At 40.5% G+C, this 21,811-nt stretch overlaps 2 protein-coding genes and 1 non-coding gene across 4 annotated transcripts in view; 2 read left to right on the forward strand and 1 right to left on the reverse strand.

Moving 5' to 3' along the window:
• LOC135386012 (protein timeless homolog) overlaps positions 1-9,073 on the reverse strand; it is a 301,575-nt gene extending 292,502 nt beyond the window's left edge. Inside the window, exons 1-8 of one of the 2 annotated variants that reach the window (XM_064615702.1) lie at positions 8,847-9,071; positions 7,563-7,716; positions 7,288-7,468; positions 7,051-7,193; positions 4,911-5,025; positions 4,790-4,854; positions 3,246-3,314; positions 69-333 (exon numbers count right to left, since the gene is read on the reverse strand). In XM_064615702.1, the coding sequence (XP_064471772.1) occupies positions 69-333; positions 3,246-3,314; positions 4,790-4,854; positions 4,911-5,025; positions 7,051-7,193; positions 7,288-7,468; positions 7,563-7,716; positions 8,847-8,952 (1,098 nt within the window). In that variant the 5' untranslated portion in view covers positions 8,953-9,071. Of the gene's footprint in view, positions 1-68; positions 334-3,245; positions 3,315-4,789; positions 4,855-4,910; positions 5,026-7,050; positions 7,194-7,287; positions 7,469-7,562; positions 7,717-8,846 lie in introns of both variants that reach the window. The other variant, XM_064615703.1, reaches the window with a different exon arrangement.
• Positions 1,464-1,536, forward strand: Trnaa-ggc (transfer RNA alanine (anticodon GGC)). Its single transcript has one exon. It is a non-coding gene; the product is annotated as a tRNA-Ala (tRNA).
• Positions 9,074-15,164: 6,091 nt separating the features above from the next.
• On the forward strand, positions 15,165-21,385 carry LOC135385004 (uncharacterized). Its single transcript, XM_064614181.1, has 12 exons — positions 15,165-15,182; positions 19,034-19,112; positions 20,461-20,496; positions 20,555-20,578; positions 20,631-20,660; positions 20,717-20,749; positions 20,803-20,829; positions 20,903-20,926; positions 20,977-21,000; positions 21,071-21,094; positions 21,149-21,167; positions 21,224-21,385. The coding sequence occupies exons 1-12, from the start codon at positions 15,165-15,167 to the stop codon at positions 21,228-21,230; spliced, it is 345 nt and encodes a 114-aa protein (XP_064470251.1). The 3' UTR covers positions 21,231-21,385.
• Positions 21,386-21,811: the final 426 nt, after the last annotated feature.

The following is a 21,811-nucleotide window of genomic DNA, read 5'->3' on the forward strand; positions in this document are numbered from 1 at the left end:
ACTCAAAAGAAAGGATCTGCCTCATCTATTTGTTCTATCTGCCACTGTGCTACAAAAGCAGAACTAACCTTTACTGTCTTCATCATTGGATTATAAGCAAGCTTTAGGAAGTCCTCACAAAGGCTCTTCAAGAAAAGCCTGATGTTTAGTGTCGACCTTCGCATTATTTTTCCATCTTCTGTAGGTCGCTTATTCTTTGGTTTAGCATGGAAAGACTTGGTTTGATCAAAGTCAATTTCACAGAGCTTGTTCAGAGGACTGTGAGCAATCAGCTTGTTGTCTCCAATGGCCTGCATATTTTGCACAGTAAAAGTTCCACCAAACCGAGGATGCCTGGAAGAGCACAAAATATTGAAGGGTGTTTTGAATGCCATGATGGAAAAATAAACCTTCAAGTGATGCACAACTAAATGCATAGCTTACACAAAATGGATCAGCCACCTTTAGAAAAAAAAATGACAATATAGCTGGGAGGATATTGACTTTCAAAATAAATGCAGAAACAATGGTTACTTAAGCGACGCAACAATGTGCTCTGCAAGCACAAACTTCAGTTGATCATTTTATTCTGCCCAGCATCTCTCAAACTGTGTTGCACGTAAGTGCATCAAATCTATCCGGATATACGCAATATCTACAAGGGTCGTTCAAGGTTTACGGAGACTTTTATTTCTTTAAATACAATGAAGAATTCTGAAAGCACCAAACTACGTCAGTTTTTCAAAATATTCACCGTGCGCATCGAGGCACCGCCGCAATCACTGTGGCAACCTGGGCTATACGGGGCATGGGGCAAAACCTCCCAGCACATTTCAGCCAGCGTTGCTACTGTCAAATTCGCCATGTGAGGCCGGGTATTGCCATAAAGAATGATCCTCCTGGACAATGAAAGATGAAAGTCACTGAAAAGGTTAGCCAGCTGTAGGACACGAACCCACATCCTCTGGATTGCCGGTCCAGGGCTCTACCAATTGAGCTAAGCTAACACGCCTTCCCAGCGACTTCCAGGGCGCGTCATCTGAAGGGACAAGCCAGCCACTCTCTCTCACTCATCCTCCTTTCACTCTTACATTTTTGCTCACGCGCACACACATTCATACGACGGGATCGACGCACGCGGCAACTGATGAACATGAAAAAACTCAAGTTCTGAGGCTGGAACCACATAGAAGGGACAAATACATACAAGGCTTCAATTTGTCTAAGAAATTAATGTGAAAGATGAAAGTCACTGAAAAGGTTAGCCAGCTGTAGGACTCGAACCCACATCTTCTGGATTGCCGGTCCAGGGCTCTACCAGAGCTTCAGTTCTTTCATGTTCATCAGTTGCCACCTGTGTCGATCCCGTCGTATGAATGTGTGTGTGCGTGAGCAAAAATGTAAGAGTGAAAGGAGGATGAGTGAGAGAGAGTGGCTGGTTTGTCCCTTCAGATGACGCACCCTGGAAGTCGCTGGGAAGGCGTGTTAGCTTAGCTCAATTGGTAGAGCCCTGGACCGGCAATCCAGAAGACGTGGGTTCGAGCCCTACAGCTGGCTAACCTTTTCAGTGACTTTCATCTTTCATCGTTAATTTCTTAGGCAATTTGAGGCTTTGTATGTATTTGTCCCTTCTATGTTGTTCCAGCCTCAGAACTTTAGTTCTTTCATGCTCCTGGACAACATCGCAGGCCTTTTCTCGCAAATTGTGTTTCACACAGCTCCCTTTATAAAAGTGTAGTAGTACTGGGCATTAATCATGTTCATGACCCCTTGCTCCATGAAGCCCACAAGGACGACAACTCACATGTCCCAAAAGACAGTTCCCATGGACTTCCCAGCAGACGACTGCATCTTGCTTTTCTTTAGTGCCTGGGAAGCCTTATGTCGCCATTGCATGCTGCTTCTTTTCGTCTCTCGGGTGAAATGATGCATCCAGGGACCCTATTCTTCTCAAAGTAATCGATTACTTTGTAAGAATTACCAAATTGCAAATTACCTTGATTGCAAAGTAATCAAGGTCAATTACTTTGACGAGAATAGGGCCCCAGGTTTCATCACATGTGACTGCAAAAATTCGTTTCCTAGGATTGAAACTGGTTCAGCAGCTGCTCAGAGACTGCCATGCATGCTCACTTCTTGACACAAGTGAGGTGTCGAGGAACCCATCTTTCCCAGACTTTGCCGAACAGTAAACACTCGTGAATGATTGTATCGACACAGCTAACACTAATATTACACTGGCTGCAATGTCCAAAAACTGTTACTCGCCGGTTCTTGAGGATGGCCTGCTCAATGCCTGCTATATTCACTGGCATGACAGCAGTCTGAGGCGCACAAAACGACTACCTCATGAGTCAGGGTCGAACTGATTTATTTTCTGTCGGCAGCTAGCCACGAAAACGAATTCAAAAAGCGCGCCTCGAGGGGGCACCCGACTTCCTCGTTATGCCTGCGGCTTGGGCGCCACATTCGACAGAACATGTACTACATGTGTTTCATTCGTCGCTATATCCTATCCTTTGCCAAAACTGCACCATTGGAGCATCAGCACCATCTGCACACTCTTCCCTGCATCTGCACCATTTGCACACTCTTCCCCTTGACATTGTTTTTTCCCCATACTGTGCCGGTAAGCTTTGACAATCTCAGCTGGTTTGACATTCTCCTTCACAAGGAACTTGATTATGATGCATCACTGTTCCAGATCTGCAGACACACTGCTCCCCGCCCTGCCCGCTGCCGCACGTGTCGCTGATCTGAGATGGATAGCACCTTGCCCTCCAAACGTATTATTCGATTACATTAGCTCACTGATTTTTTTTAGCAAAAGTATTGAGCAACCTTGAACGACCCTTTTATATTAAATGTCTTATTAAACCATACAACAAACTTACATCGAAGCAAGAGCCATTAGTAAAAAATAAGTTGGCCTGTTGTCTTTTCTAGTATTATTCTTAATATTACCATTTGTTAGCAGCGCAAACCAACTGTGGCTGTGACTTTGTGGATAGATGGGGTGTGGAAGTCACATTGGCTGCACACATTTCCCAACTTCAGAGTGGAAATGCTTCAACCTCTGTTTCGAAAGCTTTGCTGGAAATCCAAAAAGGAAAAGAAGAAGTGCAAAAAGCACAGAAAGATGCTAGGTAAGTTTTACAGTGCTTTTTTCTTGCATGAATCCCATATGTTGCTGTCAGGGTTTGGACTCTGAAACCCCCTTCATATATACGGTCACAGCCATGGCTACCAACACAGGTGACACTCACCTGCCCATACGTGCTTGCATTTGCTTCTTTTTCTGGCTCAACTCCATTTCCCTCATCTTCAGGAGCTCACTGCAAGCAAACAAAAATGTTGAGGCATTGAGGCACAAAACTAAACATTATGAAGCAAGTCCTCAAATAGTTGACATAAAGTGACCACAGACAACCTAATTGGCATGACAGCTAGTGATTTCTTTGTCATTGTACCGCTCTCCCACAAACTGCTTATGGGACAGTGTTTCTCCCATTTCACCTGCTATGAACCCTGAATGAAAAAACATATGGCTAAACAGTGGAGCTGTTCTAGCCCCAACGTGGCCCTGTCCCAGCTCCCACCTTTCCTCGTTCTAGCCAACAGAAATTCTTAATGTGAGGAGTAAAAATTCAAAATTGGAGGTACAAGTTTAACAAAGAATTCAGGTACGTCAAAAGAGGAAAACAAACAAAAGAACACCGTCATGGAGCCCGCAATGAGGGAATCAGAAACATAATGCTAAACAGTTACACAGTTATTCAGGTTACACAATACATTTGCGATTATTGTAACTCCGCCGTTTGGGTAGCGTGAAGACGGACTCCAACAAACTATGCAGGGAAATGGAGACAGACGCCGGTAGGCAGAATACGGGGAAAGGCGACACAGTATATATTTACATCACTTGTACACACTGGTGACGGACATACGTCCAAAGTACAGAAAGGCGATGAGCACCCGATGTCGGATGCTTTTAAAACCAACGAAGGCGAGAGTGTCCCACTTTCTCCATTCCAGGAATACATCCCCTGCTTTGTTCGACCTCTTCGCTGCGTCCCAGCTTTATTGTCAGAAGGAGACCGCAGGTCTGTTTTCGGGATGGTTCCTTTTCTTCCCTGGCGTAGCTACTCCCAAAAGACTTCTCAACTAGGTCGTCCCACGATGCCAATTCTCGGAACTTGACCTTGAGTCATAACGCGATATAGGTACATATAACAGACCAAAGAAAGGTACAATAAACAGGTTCCCAGAATCAAGTCAACAGAGAAAGCAGACAGGAGTACAAAGAACCACATAAGCAACCATCACATGAAAGGCCAGAAGGACAAATGGGGCAGGAAAATGAAACATTTGGGGTATCTGGGTTTAAAAGATTTGGTGGTGAGAAACGAGGGCACCTAACACAGCCACTCGTATCGTGCAGTCAACAAGAAGGAGCTCCTGGCACGAGAGTGATGAACAACGAACGCAACAGATGACAATTTAATGTGAGAGAATCACGACGTTCGATTCCGCAGAGATCGCCGCGGAAATCTCGGAATTCAGGACATTCTAGTCAAAACTATCTTACATGTGCACTAGGTAATACATAAAATGCAAAAAATACAATAAACTATAATAATAATGGCACAGGGTGCAGGCAAAACAAAGAGCATGGTTTGTTTATTTCAATCACCCCCTACTTGGCATGTCCTGCCTTGGGGTCAGAGGAACATGGTCACTTTACGTTAACAGCACTAAATGTCATAGGACGATCAATCCTATTGTGTTACAGAAATATTTATATACTCACAGCTCGTCCTCCATTTTCTCCGTGTTGCTTCGACCTTGTCCTGCACTAGCTAGTACTTGAGGTGACTGAAACAGACAAATAGCACGTTACACTGGGCCTTGGCTGATTTTGACCATCACACCTGTTCACGGAGCATGAGAGAAAGGATTTCTAGGGCATGAAAGCAGTAGTCTTGATCCACATCACTGGTGCAGATGTACAAGAGAAGGTCCTCCATTTTTGCTAAATGCATTGCCCTGCACCATAAATGAAGGTAATAACGTGAGATTGTATACTAATTCTGCACATACATCTACATTCCATATGAAGGGACCCAATCGCGTGGCTCGTCCACCACAGATCTTTCTCTATTTTTTTACTGGTTGATACCGCAGACCACCGTTTCACAACCAGGGTTCCGCGACCTTCTTCGGTGCCCATGACTGCAACTTGACCGTCTACCAAGGCTCACTTCTGACAGCCTTGTTATGGGACCGTGCTCGACATTTGATCTTTAGCATTGGGATTGACACAGAGATTGCAGGATCAGGTCCCAGCAGGTGATGGTCATTACAAAGACGAACATTGGCTGAACAAGCAGCTCAACCCTACAATTTCTCCACGCTTTTGCTTTTCTCTTGTGTTTTGAAAACATTACGTGCACTTAGAAAGTGGGAGCTACTTCAAAGAAACTTCGGAGCTACTCTCCTGCCTACGTATACTTGGGATGTACAAGCAGCAGTGGCAACCCAGAACACATTATGCGGGGATACTATTATTATCTGCGGGGTGTTGTGAAACAGTCGAATGAGTCCCGCAAACCTCAAGCAACATCTTGCGATGAAAGAATAAACAAATAAATAAATTATACCTAAACAATTAAATAATTCTTAAATAAGAAGTATTAAGTAGAGTAAATATAAGTAATAAATAATAAGTCTTAATTATTTAGATAAATACATAATTAAATATTTAGTTAAATTTGAACAATACACAAATTTGCTGCTTGAACAACATCTAGTTTGCTCAGCCACCTCTATACAGTTGCCCCAGTATAATAGGTTCCTCAAGGTTGTGCTGGCACGATCATGGGTTCCCTCAAGTACCCATCCAACAAACTCCCCAAAGCAGTTGCCGAACACTTTAATGTTCCTGGTCACAATTTTGACAACATTAAATTATATATTCTAGAAACCGGGTTCAGATCCACATGTGACAGACGTGACAGGGAGTCTTATCCCATATAAAAGTTCAACACCCTTCACCCGTTCGGTATCAACAAATCACAAGGCTCCCTAGAAACATCGCACAAAAAAAATACACCCAGACCTTTTTCCTTATATTTTATCACCTTCATCATCTGTTATGTTCCACATGGCCACTACTTTTTACTTTCTTTATTGCATGCCTCAACCGCGTATTACGAATATATGTCATATAAAAAAAAAACTAGCTTGCTCTGAAAATTTCCTCTCCCCACGTAACCACTAAACTCTTTATTTTCCAGAACACTCGCCCATTCCTGCCTGTTGTCCAGTTTCGTCTCCTTGTTCGTGAACCTCCCATTTCTGTAACCGGTCTTGAGCCAAGATCACTTCACTCACATAATCCCCTCTACACTCTAACAAAGCGGCCATTCACTCCGGCCATAAAAGCCTGTACGGACCCTTTCTTCCCCCCGGGCTGTTGACCCACAATTCGCATGAACCTTTAACACGTCATGCCTAAACCTTTAAATACCATGTCAATACCAGGATGATGCCCAGAGAAAGAACAGACTCTGTTCAAAATATTGACGCCGCTGACGCAACTCCCTTCATTCTCATGTTGATGTGTCTTTTCTACCGTACTATAGATCTAGACATCCACACTTTCACTTTATGTTTGCTTCCTTTTTTTTTTCAGAATCACTGCCTGCACCCTGGCCAGAACTATGCACCCTTTTAGTCAAAGTCCTTTAGAGCATAGTCCTACAGGAAGAACAGAGAGCGAGGTACTCCTTTGGAGTAATTCTGCTACATCCTCAATCACAGTTGTGTGCAACGCACAAGCTGTGCTATGTGACAGCTATGCTTGTAGTTATTTTGCAGGTGCTGAAGTACTGCTGATAAAGAACCATCAGGTGGCCAAAATTAATCCATGGGCTGTGGACTATGGAGTCGTTCAAAAAATCACTACCTTGCGATGCACGGTCAAAAATTCTTAAATCTTTGTCCTTTATGCAGTGCCAACTACTATCAGCTGTGGTGCTACCACATGTGGGCAGTGAAACGTTTTCATACCAGAGCACTTGATCGTGCACGCTGACGTCATCGTCTGTCCTTTTCTCCTCAGTTGGGTTTGCAGGGACATGTACCACATTGCGCACCATGACAAGCATTCTTTCTATGGTGTCGTTCTCTTCATCTCCTCGTTCTTGAGGGCTCTGCAAAAATCACATCTTCGTTAGCAGCCGCTACTAAAATGCAGTGTATACACATGAACTGCACTGAAGATGGCACTATGGTTAAAGCCCTCACCATGTACAGTAGAGACTCAAGTTTTTTTACGATGGCCTCCCACACTTTGGAGTCTGTGAATGCTTTCTTGTATGACTGCAAGTGTGCCACTATTTCCATGTAATCATTTCTAGCGGATTTCTCCTGAGGGAGCTCTTCCTTGTAGAGCAAGATCGCTGGGTTTGTCAAATTGACCAGAAGCCTGTCAGGAAGCAAATATGTATGTTGTATTGTTGTTTTGGAGCACACCCTAAGCACACTCTATCTGTGCACACTCTGAGCATGCTTGCACTTACCGTAGCAAGAGTTCAAAAAGCAATGAATCGTCATGATAAAACTTGAGCAAGGGTAGCAAATCGGTGTTGAGAACTTGTATTCGCCCAAGTAGCCTGCGAACTTCATGAGACCCGCTGTCACGCTTTAGGTATCTGAGGATATCTTTCAGACTTTCTGTATGGGATGAGAAAATAAATTGAAATCGCATTAAGAATGGCTGCTCGCTGGAGCCATGGGAACTTTATGATGGTGAAAGTGCAAAGTATGCAGCAAAAGGTATTTTCTTTTATCAAACCTTATCAGTTGCTGAAGCCACTGGTAAAGTGGGGAAAAGGGAAGGCTACTCCTGAACTCATGCTGCATTGAGATAATGCAGAAGGTCTGGTATTGTTTCTTCTGACGAAGATTTTTACTGGATCTGCACGTTACCTTGTGTGGCTTTTGCTTGTGTGCAGTTATCATTTTTTCTCATAAGAAAAGTCCTGTTACTGCCACCCTTCTGGCACAAAACACACTCAAAACCTAGGTTTAGGGGAAAGGCTAGCCATCGCCTATTTAACACAGAAAGCTGACACTGCTTAGCATATTTGGAGTTGCATTGCGAGTAGCATGTGTCATTATGCACTTTCTTTTAAGTTACCAACGCTTCGAACTTCAGCTCGACGAGCAGTGGCGCGGGACTTCCTACACAGCTGGAGCAATCTACTTACCACTATCCATTGTGGGTTAGATGTTCATACCTGGGTGGCATGGTCAACATGACATAGTCCCTTAGACTTGAGACACTGCCCACAAACCCACAAACAATGGAGTAAAGACAGCAGCACCGGCACTGAGCTTCGCGATATATTTATGTACTACCTCCTTAGTTTCACACTATGACCGCACGAAGCGGCTAAACACATGGCAAGATTACGACCGTGTTATGATCTCGTTTTTTTTCTTTCGTTTGTTTTATGCTTATCCTTTGGAACTGCCACATGGTAACTATGGTGCATAAATAGGTGCGAATGCGTACACCTACAAAGGAACAGAATGTACGCTTACTTCGAGTTCAAAACACTTTGTACTGATCTGCAGGAATTCCAGTGCAAACAACAGGCAAACGATGAATCATGAGTAATTTACATTGAATTTAGAGCCTGAGCAGCATAACTTTGCTTACTGAGGATGTTAACTTGCACGAGAGGACAAAGGTACAGTGAAGTGTGATTTCGCAAATGTATAAACGTCAGCTGTCAATTTCGGTGAATGGTATATCGCATCAGCTGACACCAGTGCAAACACGAACAATATCTGCTTACCAATACAGTCTGGATCCTTAGTGTAGCCTTTTGATGTCCAGCTTCCTAGGCTGCTGCAGGCACCCTGAATATCCGCTTCAATTAAGGATGTTGCTGAATAGTCCATTTTGAAATATCAAACCGAACCTGTACTTCAGAATGCCATGTGCGAGCATGAGTGCGAGCCACAAATTTGGCGCGACATGTGGAGATTGTGGCCAATCATGACGAGCCTGACGACCTGACTTCCCGAGGCGGCACGAAACGGCAAATTTTGGGTAGTGGGCATTTACAATAAAAGTTCCGCTCGCAGTTTCTAACAACTAATGCTCAGCTATTTTACCTTTTGGTTCAATATCAAAATAACCACTTCTATGGTACTTCACTGCACTGCAGCTACGCGAAATCTACGTATATATTTCCACCTCCTCCACAATTTCCACTGACCCAAGATATGATCTTTGGGCGGCAAATTCGAAATTGAGTTAAGCAATGTGCGCGATCATCTGAAGTGCTGCAGAAGTACAAGTGCATGGATGTTCATTTTTGTGTCCGGTACGCAAGCGTCAGAATCAAAATCGAGGTTGAGGGCGTTGAGGACGTCGAGAATGCACCACTGACGGTCACAGTTTTAGTGAGGGGGAACTGGGGGGACGTCAAACGAACGCGTTTGGCCGCCATCCCAGGTGAAAAATGTCTGCAATCTGGTTTATGAAAGGATTTCCACTTGAAACCACTTACGTACAAAGTGGTTTCAAGTGGAAATCCTTTTATGAACCACTTGGGATTGCAGACATTTTTCGCCTGGGATGGTGTGACACCATTTCGGCGCAGCTGCCAGGATTATCTAGCGTTTGCTCGAAAACTAAGCCTAGAATGGTGTTTTTCAATCCTGTCGCGTCCATACCCTTTTTCTATCTCGAAGACACTTCGTCATTGTCGTTTTCACGTTTTCTCTTATGAAAACTGTCGTTGCCGCATTGAAAAATCGCGCAGCGTGTCATCTTTCAATGCCGCTACCATAGGTGACCATCAGTGGGAGGAGCTTGCGCCACTCTTACATGGATGGTACAGAAGTTCAACCCCCCCCCCCCCCCCGAAATGAACCATTGGTAGTGTACTGCCAGGGAAACGAGGGTGAAATCCTCTTCCCCCGTGAAGAGCCCGCTCTCGAAATTTCTAGCTACGCCAGGTCCCAAACCAAAATTCAAAACCAAACATACCTCAATCGCCTTTATCTTTGTAACACACGCCTGCAGCGGGTGCTCCTTGCTGGTGCAGTTTTGTAAATGATATGAAAAGCTAGGAGATTACGGCAACAACTCAGCCGAAAGAGCAGTACATTGCGAAAAGACCGAAGAATACACGACAAAGGGAAACGCATTACCTGCAACCGGAGGTTTACTGACAAAGATATCCTCGAACAGGTTGAGGCGCCGACGGAAAAGATTAACCCTGACGAGGCGGCAGGAGGTTGTTATTCTTCTCAAAGAGTGACAGTGGGTTGGCTGACGCAAGTATCACCCACGTATCACCCATTCCCAGATTACGGAATGTTTCCAATTGATTTCTCGTTCACAACGCGCTTTGTGATGTCCAATGACGGAAGAAAGTGTACCACGCTCGTAAAGTCCACGGAATGGGCTTCGTGTGCAGACCACCAGACACCAGACTTCGTGCAGACCAGAGATCGTGACACCAGACTTCGATATAAGCCACCTTCATGCTCTCTGATGGAAGACTGAAGGTAGTACCGAAGGTATCTACAGACATCCCTGGAGAGTTTTGGAGAGAAACAATTAACGTTGCTGGCAAGAATGGAACTCTTCGACAATTGTCAGAAATGTATCATTGTCCAGGTTGTAGTATAGGCCCACGATGTCCATCGAAAGGCAGGAAAGATCTTTCCTCCCATGCAGCTTCCTCAGGGCCTCAATGACCGCTTGGCTCTTTTTGCAATGCACTTGTCAAACAAAGTAACCGTCCGTAACTGTCGTATCCGTTGCGGTCAGTAGTAATAGGTCTGGTCCATTTGACGGCAACCCCGCCAGGGCAGCGCCACCGTCGCGTCTGGGCCGACTTCACTCGCGTATTTTTCCCTGCGCCGCGCGTGTGCGGAGGGTTGTCCGCGCGATTATAACATGCAGAGACATGCAAAGAAGGGTCATACACAAAAAGTACAAGTGAAAATATATTTATTAATGCCAATTGTAATGCCAATCAAGTTGCCAATTGTAAAGCCAATAGTGCTGGGAATTCTGCCAATTGTGATGCCAATCAGGTGAAGGAGAAAAACACAGCCGAAAAACCTTCACCACCTGTAATAGAAGAAACAAAAACACAAGACAGTATATGGGAATAATATACAAATTTATTATATCCAGTCCTTAGATTCTGGAAGAAAACATAAAATCAACATTCGTCAAACTGCTTACCAATTGATCACTTACAGACCCCCACACCAGCGACCTGAAAGACGACTTATCTTTATATGACACTATATTCGCACTGAATAATACATACAATATTGTGGCAACACAGGATAATCTGGAAAACATACATTTCATCATCACATTGCCATTATAGCAACAATAATATCAACTCCACTAATACATACATGATGCTGGTGGACCCCAAGCGTCTAAAAGAGAATCTCATTTAATATCATATTCTATTTTCAATAATACATACAATATTGTGGCCATATGGGATAATCTGGAAAATATACAATTCAATATCATCACAATGACGTTATAGCAACAATAATATCAACTGCAATAATACATACACTGTGGTGGTGGTGGATCCCAACCATCTGAAAGAGAATCTCATTTATTATCATAATCGTATCCTGTAACTTTTACTCACATTCCTGGTGATGTGCTCGTTCTTCTCTAGTGGCTAAAAAGATACATGCAATTAGTAATAACTAACTTAGTCATATGTTAGTACATACAAGACCAACCGGTAGCTCCAGCAAAATCGTCTGAAATGGAAGTCATATATTAAAGTCAAAATTAAACAAATTTATTACATACATCTTGTTGGAGGTGATTCATGATCTGAAACAAGAAATAAAATTTGAATACTTTTTTTTTCATATTCATTATAATTCCTTACCGTTTTCAAAGAAAAACAGGGGGCTTATGCTGAACCCTGAGAAAAGACAATATTCATGAGCAAAAAACAACAACACCACAAGCGATGCTGCCCCGACGACCGTTTTTACGGGCCGCGCATTCTAAGACACGGAAAGGACAGCCATACACAAAAGTACAAGTGAAAATATATTTATTAAAATCATTAGTGTCAGGAATTATGTTATGACTCTGCGTGAATGGGAAAAACTTAGCCAAAAATCTGAAATAGAAGGAACACAGTATACGTAACAAAGAATATACTTATTACAGGTATGATACATTAGCATTGAATAGGTATCACAAATCAAACACAATATTTTTATTAACAGTAATCACAAGTTTTCAATGAATCAGAAATGATAGCGCATTTAATCAAAGAAGATATTCTTAATCAATACGATTACAATCAAAATTGCAAGTGCTATTATAAAAAGTCTGAGATGTTAGAATCTGATAGGTGTAAGTAATTTCGAGCACAATAGCTAAGTTTAATATTCCAATATGACACAAATTTAATTTCTTATAGTGAATAGCGCAGACATAAGGCAATAATTCGAATCAACACATAGCATTAATATAGAACCAATCATCCAACATGTAGGGAAATAATAGCTACACCATATCAAAACGAGAAACGATCACCACATTTAATCAAAGAAGATATTCTTAATCAATATGATTATAAACAAAATTATAAGTTGTATTATAAAAAGTCTAATATTCCTATACGTGAGTACCATCAGTGCAATAGCTGGAAGTTCTGATAGTTGTATGTAATTAACTGTGAACAGCAGAGACCCTGGAAGACTATGGGACACGAACACAAGACGAAATAAAATCTATACCACTACATTGGTTAATCGAAACAACATAGTAATCTATCATTCAGAAAATCAGAAGAAAAAATCAAACTCATCAGAAAATAGACATGATAAAAACTTCACCACATAGCACGATCCTACAATCAAATTACAAATTGTATTAGAAAAAGTCTGAGACATGAGAACCATCATTGCAATAGCGTGAATATCTGTCATAACATCTCGAGCGCAATAGGGAATCTCAGTTTCATATTCCAACATTACTCAATTTTTAATTTCTTATTAAGTGAACAGCATAGACGTAAGGAAATAACGAGAAACAACACAATCAACAGCTACACACAGAGCCAAACCTGCGCACCATCCAACACATAGAGAAATAATAGCTAATCAATCTATCAAAAGCGAAATAGCACAGACTTAACGCTGAAGAACAGAGGAACACGCGGCGACACGTAAATAACAACAGAGGAAAATAATCTATCATTGAACCATCATAAAATCGACCAATATACAATTTTCATTCTAACAAACACTACGAACCTTGATGGAGGTATCCAAGACGTAGAAAATATGCACTGTTTTCACTCTTTTCCTCAAAGCCAGGAGACTTTGTCTCTATCTAGGTGACCATAGCACCAGCAATGCTTTATCACTCAAAGGGTTAGGGGCTATATTACTTCGTCCAGGAAACGGGGCGCTCTAGAGGTCAGATAAGAGAGTTCAAAGGCGATATATTTTATTGTGCAGCGCAAATAGATGTCGATATCACTCGCGGGGGTCACTATCTTTTCGCATCCTTTCCCTGAAACGGAAAGCTTTAGTCAAAGTGGTTGACAAGTCGGCTAAGTTTGTAGAGATGCGATATTGTTATTGAAGATGTAGAGAAAGTCCAAATTATTAATTGGTAGCAACGATACTCAATCAAAAACGAGAAACAAATTTAATTACATCAATTTTTGTAGTATCTTGCAACAGAAATTTCTATTGAACCACACAGAAATATCAAATGTGAAATGCAACTCAGAGTTATGAGGCATTCCCATCTTAGAGATACTTACTTATGTCAATCGAGTGAACAATTGAAACAAATGCAAGACAATAATTATTTCAGGCAGTAAGTTCACAACTCATAGAATATCAGACGAGTGAATACTTGAAACAAAGTCAAAACAATAATTCCCATGACAGGTGGAGATTATAGCATTCTAAACCAGATAATAAAATTTTAATCAATAAAATAAACATAGATATGCTTTTAATTAAGTGTAGATCTGCACTTGAAAACAGAAGAGACAATTGCTCTACATTGAAAAGATGGACAGATTTTGTACTCGATACCATAAGTCATGGGAAGATGTGATAAAAAACTGCTTCGAAAAGGAGGAGCCCCGAAACGATTTCATCATCGCTGCATTTCAATACGTCCTAGACATGGTCGTATTCGGAGAAATGGTACAAACTACTGAATTGAAGGTGCAAGAATTTATATGCCGAATCTACAATACTTATAAAAATATCTGCACATCAACGTCGGAAGGGCCACTGGGATTGATGGCGGAGTTTTTGAGATTTGCCAACGAAGAATTGAAATACACTAGACCAGATGTAATTGTAATCATTGCAATGGGCATTGCGTTCATCAAGAAAGCAGTCGGATCAAATTATCATATACAAGCGGTCTATATCGCACGATTCATTACGGATTTGTTGAAATTACACATATCTGAGAGGGAAAGTACATAAAATCTTATCACGTGATATATTCCACTACCACGGCAACACAATTATTTTCTTCTACCAGTCTCTGCAACGATGTCGAATCAACAGAAGTTCAATATTTTCGTGCAAGGTCTGATGTATTATCACCTGTTGAAACTCAACAAACATATCAACTGCGGTGGACCACCGGACGATTTTCATCTAATACCCTCTCGTACGCCATTCAAGAATCTTCATACAAAGAAAGGAAACATCAATAAGAGACTATGCAAGTTCATCGCAACAAAGTGCAAGTTGTTGAAGCAATACAAACACGGCGACAACATAGCGCCTGCGTTAATCAACGCTGGATTCAAGCGCCCAATAATCAGAATAAACTATTTAATGTCTTCGGAATTCATCAATGAAGACAACAAACGAAAACTTCAGAGTTTGAAATAGAACTGTAATTTACCGAAATAAACAAGTGTATAACTGAAACAATAAATGTAATCTTTGTCATCATTATAATGAATTCTTCGCATCACAATGAAAAACACCTTACATTTAGCATGGCTAGACTGAGAACAGTGATCGCTAAGGAAACGAATATTCCACAATTTGTGTAAGAATGGGTAATTGGGTAATGGGTAATTGGGTAATTGTGTAAGTATGGAATGGGACCTGATCACCAAGTAGGTTTTACTTTACTACACTCTGTACAAGTTCAACACCCGAAGGATAGAATTGCCGGAGAAGGATCAGTCATTGAAATTTAGTGACATGATACATCAGTCTATGATTACAAAAAGGATCACTAATCTCATGTGAAAACTTGTCATATTTCATGAATTAAATTCCACAGTGCATGTATATTTCTCAATCAGTTGCACTAGCCCAGACATAGTAAAAGAAGAAGAAAAGGCGTCTTTGACAAACAACCAATTGGAGTGCGGAACAAATAAATAAATATTTTTGTCAACACAGTTGTCCGTTTGTATGACTGGATAGGAAAAATGAGCCGTCCAAGATAGGGCAAAACGGGAAATAGGGCAAGAAAACTGATTGCGGCGGGATAAGTCAAAGCGTTCGCGACACAGTGTCATCGACTTTTACAATCGCATTGGGGTTCACTGCCTGGGAGATAATACGAAGCCCTAGCGAAAAGCGAATCTATTATCAGATGCCACAATGCGAACGAAAGATTTTACGAGCACGACGTGCAGGCCAAGTCTACATTTCTAATCACATAGTCTTCGTAACACACGGCACACAAACGTATATGAAATAATTTCAAGGGTCACCAGCGTCCTCGAAGACGTTTCGACAACACGCCGGGCCGCGTTTCCCCAATGCCGTACCCGAAACCGAACGCGATTCTGCGCCCGACGCGTTAACGCGGTACCGCACGCGAGCGTGTTGCTTTTTCCGGAAATGGATTCGTGGATGCGGGTGACCCTTTCTTCGAGTTTTAAGTAAATTTTCGTTCGAAAAAATATTCGTAACTTTTAATATCCACGACATAAAGAATTCGCGTTATGTTATAGTGTATACAGAAAATATCAATCCATTCGAATAACTTCTCTGACATCGTGAAAGAGTGCTCGTCAAAGTGAGCGACCTAAAGCTTGCGTATTGTGAAATTACACATTCTACAACACTGATCATAAATCGCAATACCTGTTCAAATTGTAATTAAACTCTTACTAATGTGTGGTAGTCACCACTTCTCCTGAATGTGAATCGATAAATTTTAGCAATTAATCCACAATCAAATATATTGTATAGTATGTGTGAGTATATGCACAACTTTTTAATCTATATCTTTAGAAAAATGCAAGAAATAGCGTGCAGTTTTGACTTTGAAAATTTAAAGAAGAAAATGATCTTTAGTGTGGAATTTGCGTTTTACAACGTTATGAGCTAAAGACTTATAAAATTAAAGTATGGCCTTTCCATATGTAGTGCCCGGATGCTATGACACTAAAATAAAGTGATAGTTTTTCTGTATGGTTACGGGAAATCTCGAGTATATTTTGAGAATTTGATCTACGTTTATGTGTGACCTGCGCTGACCTGGTTATTATAATTAATATAATATATCTTCCATTGTGTTCATGTATAACGCTCATCTTCATTGTATATTGGTTGAGCACTTTTGATGGCGGTTGTGTGATCCGCTTCTCCCAAAATCTGATCGCCACTTGGAAATTATTTCATATACGTTTGTGTGCCGTGTGTTACGAAGACTATGTGATTAGAAATGTAGACTTGGCCTGCACGTCGTGCTCGTAAAATCTTTCGTTCGCATTGTGGCATCTGATAATAGATTCGCTTTTCGCGAGGGCTTCGTATTATCTCCCAGGCAGTGAACCCCAATGCGATTGTAAAAGTCGATGACACTGTGTCGCGAACGCTTTGACTTATCCCGCCGCAATCAGTTTTCTTGCCCTATTTCCCGTTTTGCCCTATCTTGGACGGCTCATTTTTCCTATCCAGTCATACAAACGGACAACTGTGTTGACAAAAATATTTATTTATTTGTTCCGCACTCCAATTGGTTGTTTGTCAAAGACGCCTTTTCTTCTTCTTTTACTATGTCTGGGCTAGTGCAACTGATTGAGAAATATACATGCACTGTGAAATTTAATTCATGAAATATGATAAGTTTTCACATGAGATTAGTGATCCTTTTTGTAATCATAGATTGATGTATCATGTCACTAAATTTCAATGACCGATCCTTCTCCGGCAATTCTATCCTTCGGGTGTTGAACTTGTAGAGAGTGTAGTCGAGTAAAACCTATTTGGTGATCAGGTCTCATTCCATATAAGAATTCTTACACAAATTGTGGAATATTCGTTTCCTTAGCGATCACTGTTATCAGTCTAGCCATGCTAAATGTAAGGTGTTTTTCATTGTGATGCGAAGAATTCATTATAATGATGACAGATTACATTTATTGTTTCAGTTATACACTTGTTTATTTCGATAAATTACAGTTCTATTTCAAACTCTGAAGTTTTTGTTTGTTGTCTTCATTGATGAATTCCGAAGACATTAAATAGTTTATTCTGATTATTGGGCGCTTGAATCCAGCGTTGATTAACGCAGGCGCTATGTTGCCGCCGCGCTTGTATTGCTTCAACAACTTGCACTTTGTCGCGATGAACTTGCATAGTCTCTTATTGATGTTTCCTTTCTTTGTATGAAGATTCTTGAATGGCGTACGAGAGAGTATTAGATGAAAATCGTCCGGTGGTCCACCGCAATTGATATGTTTGTTGAGTTTCAACAGGTGATAATACATCAGACCTTGCACGAAAATATTGAACTTCTGTTGATTCGACATCGTTGCAGAGACTGGTAGAAGAAAATAATTGCGTTGCCGTGGTAGTGGAATATATCACGTGATAAGATTTTATGTACTTTCCCTCTCAGATATGTGTAATTTCAACAAATCCGTAATGAATCGTGCGATATAGACCGCTTGTATATGATAATTTGATCCGACTGCTTTCTTGATGAACGCAATGCCCATTGCAATGATTACAATTACATCTGGTCTAGTGTATTTCAATTCTTCGTTGGCAAATCTCAAAAACTCCGCCATCAATCCCAGTGGCCCTTCCGACGTTGATGTGCAGATATTTTTATAAGTATTGTAGATTCGGCATATAAATTCTTGTACCTTCAATTCAGTAGTTTGTACCATTTCTCCGAATACGACCATGTCTAGGACGTATTGAAATGCAGCGATGATGAAATCGTTTCGCGGCTCCTCCTTTTCGAAGCAGTTTTTTATCACATCTTCCCATGACTTATGGTATCGAGTACAAAATCTGTCCATCTTTTCAATGTAGAGCAATTGTCTCTTCTGTTTTCAAGTGCAGATCTACACTTAATTAAAAGCATATCTATGTTTATTTTATTGATTAAAATTTTATTATCTGGTTTAGAATGCTATAATCTCCACCTGTCATGGGAATTATTGTTTTGACTTTGTTTCAAGTATTCACTCGTCTGATATTCTATGAGTTGTGAACTTACTGCCTGAAATAATTATTGTCTTGCATTTGTTTCAATTGTTCACTCGATTGACATAAGTAAGTATCTCTAAGATGGGAATGCCTCATAACTCTGAGTTGCATTTCACATTTGATATTTCTGTGTGGTTCAATAGAAATTTCTGTTGCAAGATACTACAAAAATTGATGTAATTAAATTTGTTTCTCGTTTTTGATTGAGTATCGTTGCTACCAATTAATAATTTGGACTTTCTCTACATCTTCAATAACAATATCGCATCTCTACAAACTTAGCCGACTTGTCAACCACTTTGACTAAAGCTTTCCGTTTCAGGGAAAGGATGCGAAAAGATAGTGACCCCCGCGAGTGATATCGACATCTATTTGCGCTGCACAATAAAATATATCGCCTTTGAACTCTCTTATCTGACCTCTAGAGCGCCCCGTTTCCTGGACGAAGTAATATAGCCCCTAACCCTTTGAGTGATAAAGCATTGCTGGTGCTATGGTCACCTAGATAGAGACAAAGTCTCCTGGCTTTGAGGAAAAGAGTGAAAACAGTGCATATTTTCTACGTCTTGGATACCTCCATCAAGGTTCGTAGTGTTTGTTAGAATGAAAATTGTATATTGGTCGATTTTATGATGGTTCAATGATAGATTATTTTCCTCTGTTGTTATTTACGTGTCGCCGCGTGTTCCTCTGTTCTTCAGCGTTAAGTCTGTGCTATTTCGCTTTTGATAGATTGATTAGCTATTATTTCTCTATGTGTTGGATGGTGCGCAGGTTTGGCTCTGTGTGTAGCTGTTGATTGTGTTGTTTCTCGTTATTTCCTTACGTCTATGCTGTTCACTTAATAAGAAATTAAAAATTGAGTAATGTTGGAATATGAAACTGAGATTCCCTATTGCGCTCGAGATGTTATGACAGATATTCACGCTATTGCAATGATGGTTCTCACGTCTCAGACTTTTTCTAATACAATTTGTAATTTGATTGTAGGATCGTGCTATGTGGTGAAGTTTTTATCATGTCTATTTTCTGATGAGTTTGATTTTTTCTTCTGATTTTCTGAATGATAGATTACTATGTTGTTTCGATTAACCAATGTAGTGGTATAGATTTTATTTCGTCTTGTGTTCGTGTCCCATAGTCTTCCAGGGTCTCTGCTGTTCACAGTTAATTACATACAACTATCAGAACTTCCAGCTATTGCACTGATGGTACTCACGTATAGGAATATTAGACTTTTTATAATACAACTTATAATTTTGTTTATAATCATATTGATTAAGAATATCTTCTTTGATTAAATGTGGTGATCGTTTCTCGTTTTGATATGGTGTAGCTATTATTTCCCTACATGTTGGATGATTGGTTCTATATTAATGCTATGTGTTGATTCGAATTATTGCCTTATGTCTGCGCTATTCACTATAAGAAATTAAATTTGTGTCATATTGGAATATTAAACTTAGCTATTGTGCTCGAAATTACTTACACCTATCAGATTCTAACATCTCAGACTTTTTATAATAGCACTTGCAATTTTGATTGTAATCGTATTGATTAAGAATATCTTCTTTGATTAAATGCGCTATCATTTCTGATTCATTGAAAACTTGTGATTACTGTTAATAAAAATATTGTGTTTGATTTGTGATACCTATTCAATGCTAATGTATCATACCTGTAATAAGTATATTCTTTGTTACGTATACTGTGTTCCTTCTATTTCAGATTTTTGGCTAAGTTTTTCCCATTCACGCAGAGTCATAACATAATTCCTGACACTAATGATTTTAATAAATATATTTTCACTTGTACTTTTGTGTATGGCTATCCTTTCCGTGTCTTAGAATGCGCGGCCCGTAAAAACGGTCGTCGGGGCAGCATCGCTTGTGGTGTTGTTGTTTTTTGCTCATGAATATTGTCTTTTCTCAGGGTTCAGCATAAGCCCCCTGTTTTTCTTTGAAAACGGTAAGGAATTATAATGAATATGAAAAAAAAAGTATTCAAATTTTATTTCTTGTTTCAGATCATGAATCACCTCCAACAAGATGTATGTAATAAATTTGTTTAATTTTGACTTTAATATATGACTTCCATTTCAGACGATTTTGCTGGAGCTACCGATTGGTCTTGTATGTACTAACATATGACTAAGTTTAGTTATTACTAATTGCATGTATCTTTTTAGCCACTAGAGAAGAACGAGCACATCACCAGGAATGTGAGTAAAAGTTACTGGATACGATTATGATAATAAATGAGATTCTCTTTCAGATGGTTGGGGTCCACCACCACCACAGTGTATGTATTATTGGAGTTGATATTATTGTTGCTATAACGTCATTGTGATGATATTGAATTGTATATTTTCCAGATTATCCCAGATGGCCACAATATTGTATGTATTATTGAAAATAGAATATGATATTAAATGAGATTCTCTTTCAGACGCTTGGGGTCCACCAGCATCATGTATGTATTAGCGGAGTTGATATTATTGTTGCTATAATGGCAATGTGATGATGAAATGTATGTTTTCCAGATTATCCTGTTTGGCCACAATATTGTATGTATTATTCAGTGCGAATATAGTTTCATATAAAGGTAAGTCCTCTTTCAGGTCGCTGGTGTGGGGGTCTGTAAGTGATCAATTGGTAAGCAGTTTGACGAATGTTGATTTTATGTTTTCTTCCAGAATCTAGGGACTGGATATAATAAATTTGTATATTATTCCCATATACTGTCTTGTGTTTTTGTTTCTTCTATTACAGGTGGTGAAGGTTTTTCGGCTGGGTTTTTCTCCTTCACCTGATTGGCATCACAATTGGCAGAATTCCCAGCACTATTGGCTTTACAATTGGCAACTTGATTGGCATAACAATTGGCTTTAATAAATAAATTTTACTCTTGTACTTTTTGTGTATGACCCCTCTTTGCATGTCTCTGCATGTTATAATCGCGCGGACAACCCTCCGCACACGCGCCGCGCAGGGAAAAATACGCGAGTGAAGTCGGCCCAGACGCGACGGTGGCGCTGCCCTGGCGGGGTTGCCGTCAAATGGACCAGACCTATTACTACTGCGGTCGATTCCGAAACTATAGTTCTGTTTTAGTCCTCGTTCATCACCGATAATAACGCCGAAAATCCGACACGAATTAATGGAGTAGTTTTTGTGCAATTTGATGTAATGCATGCCAAGAGAAGAGCAGACAGCGGATGTTGGAGAGTACGTCGGAATTCCCTCTCTGAAAATCGGAGAAAACGTCACACGGACAAGGCCAA

This window comes from Ornithodoros turicata, chromosome 2 (genome assembly GCF_037126465.1).
Source record: "Ornithodoros turicata isolate Travis chromosome 2, ASM3712646v1, whole genome shotgun sequence".
NCBI classification, from domain to species: Eukaryota; Metazoa; Arthropoda; class Arachnida; order Ixodida; family Argasidae; genus Ornithodoros; species Ornithodoros turicata.

What these genes read in the sequence shown, in the direction of transcription:
- LOC135385004 (XM_064614181.1), top strand. An exon ending in ACGAGCACATCACCAGGAAT is followed by an intron (nt 20,750 to 20,802) that starts GTGAGTAAAAGT and finishes ATTCTCTTTCAG; the next exon opens with ATGGTTGGGGTCCACCACCA. An exon ending in TTGGGGTCCACCAGCATCAT is followed by an intron (nt 21,001 to 21,070) that starts GTATGTATTAGC and finishes TATGTTTTCCAG; the next exon opens with ATTATCCTGTTTGGCCACAA.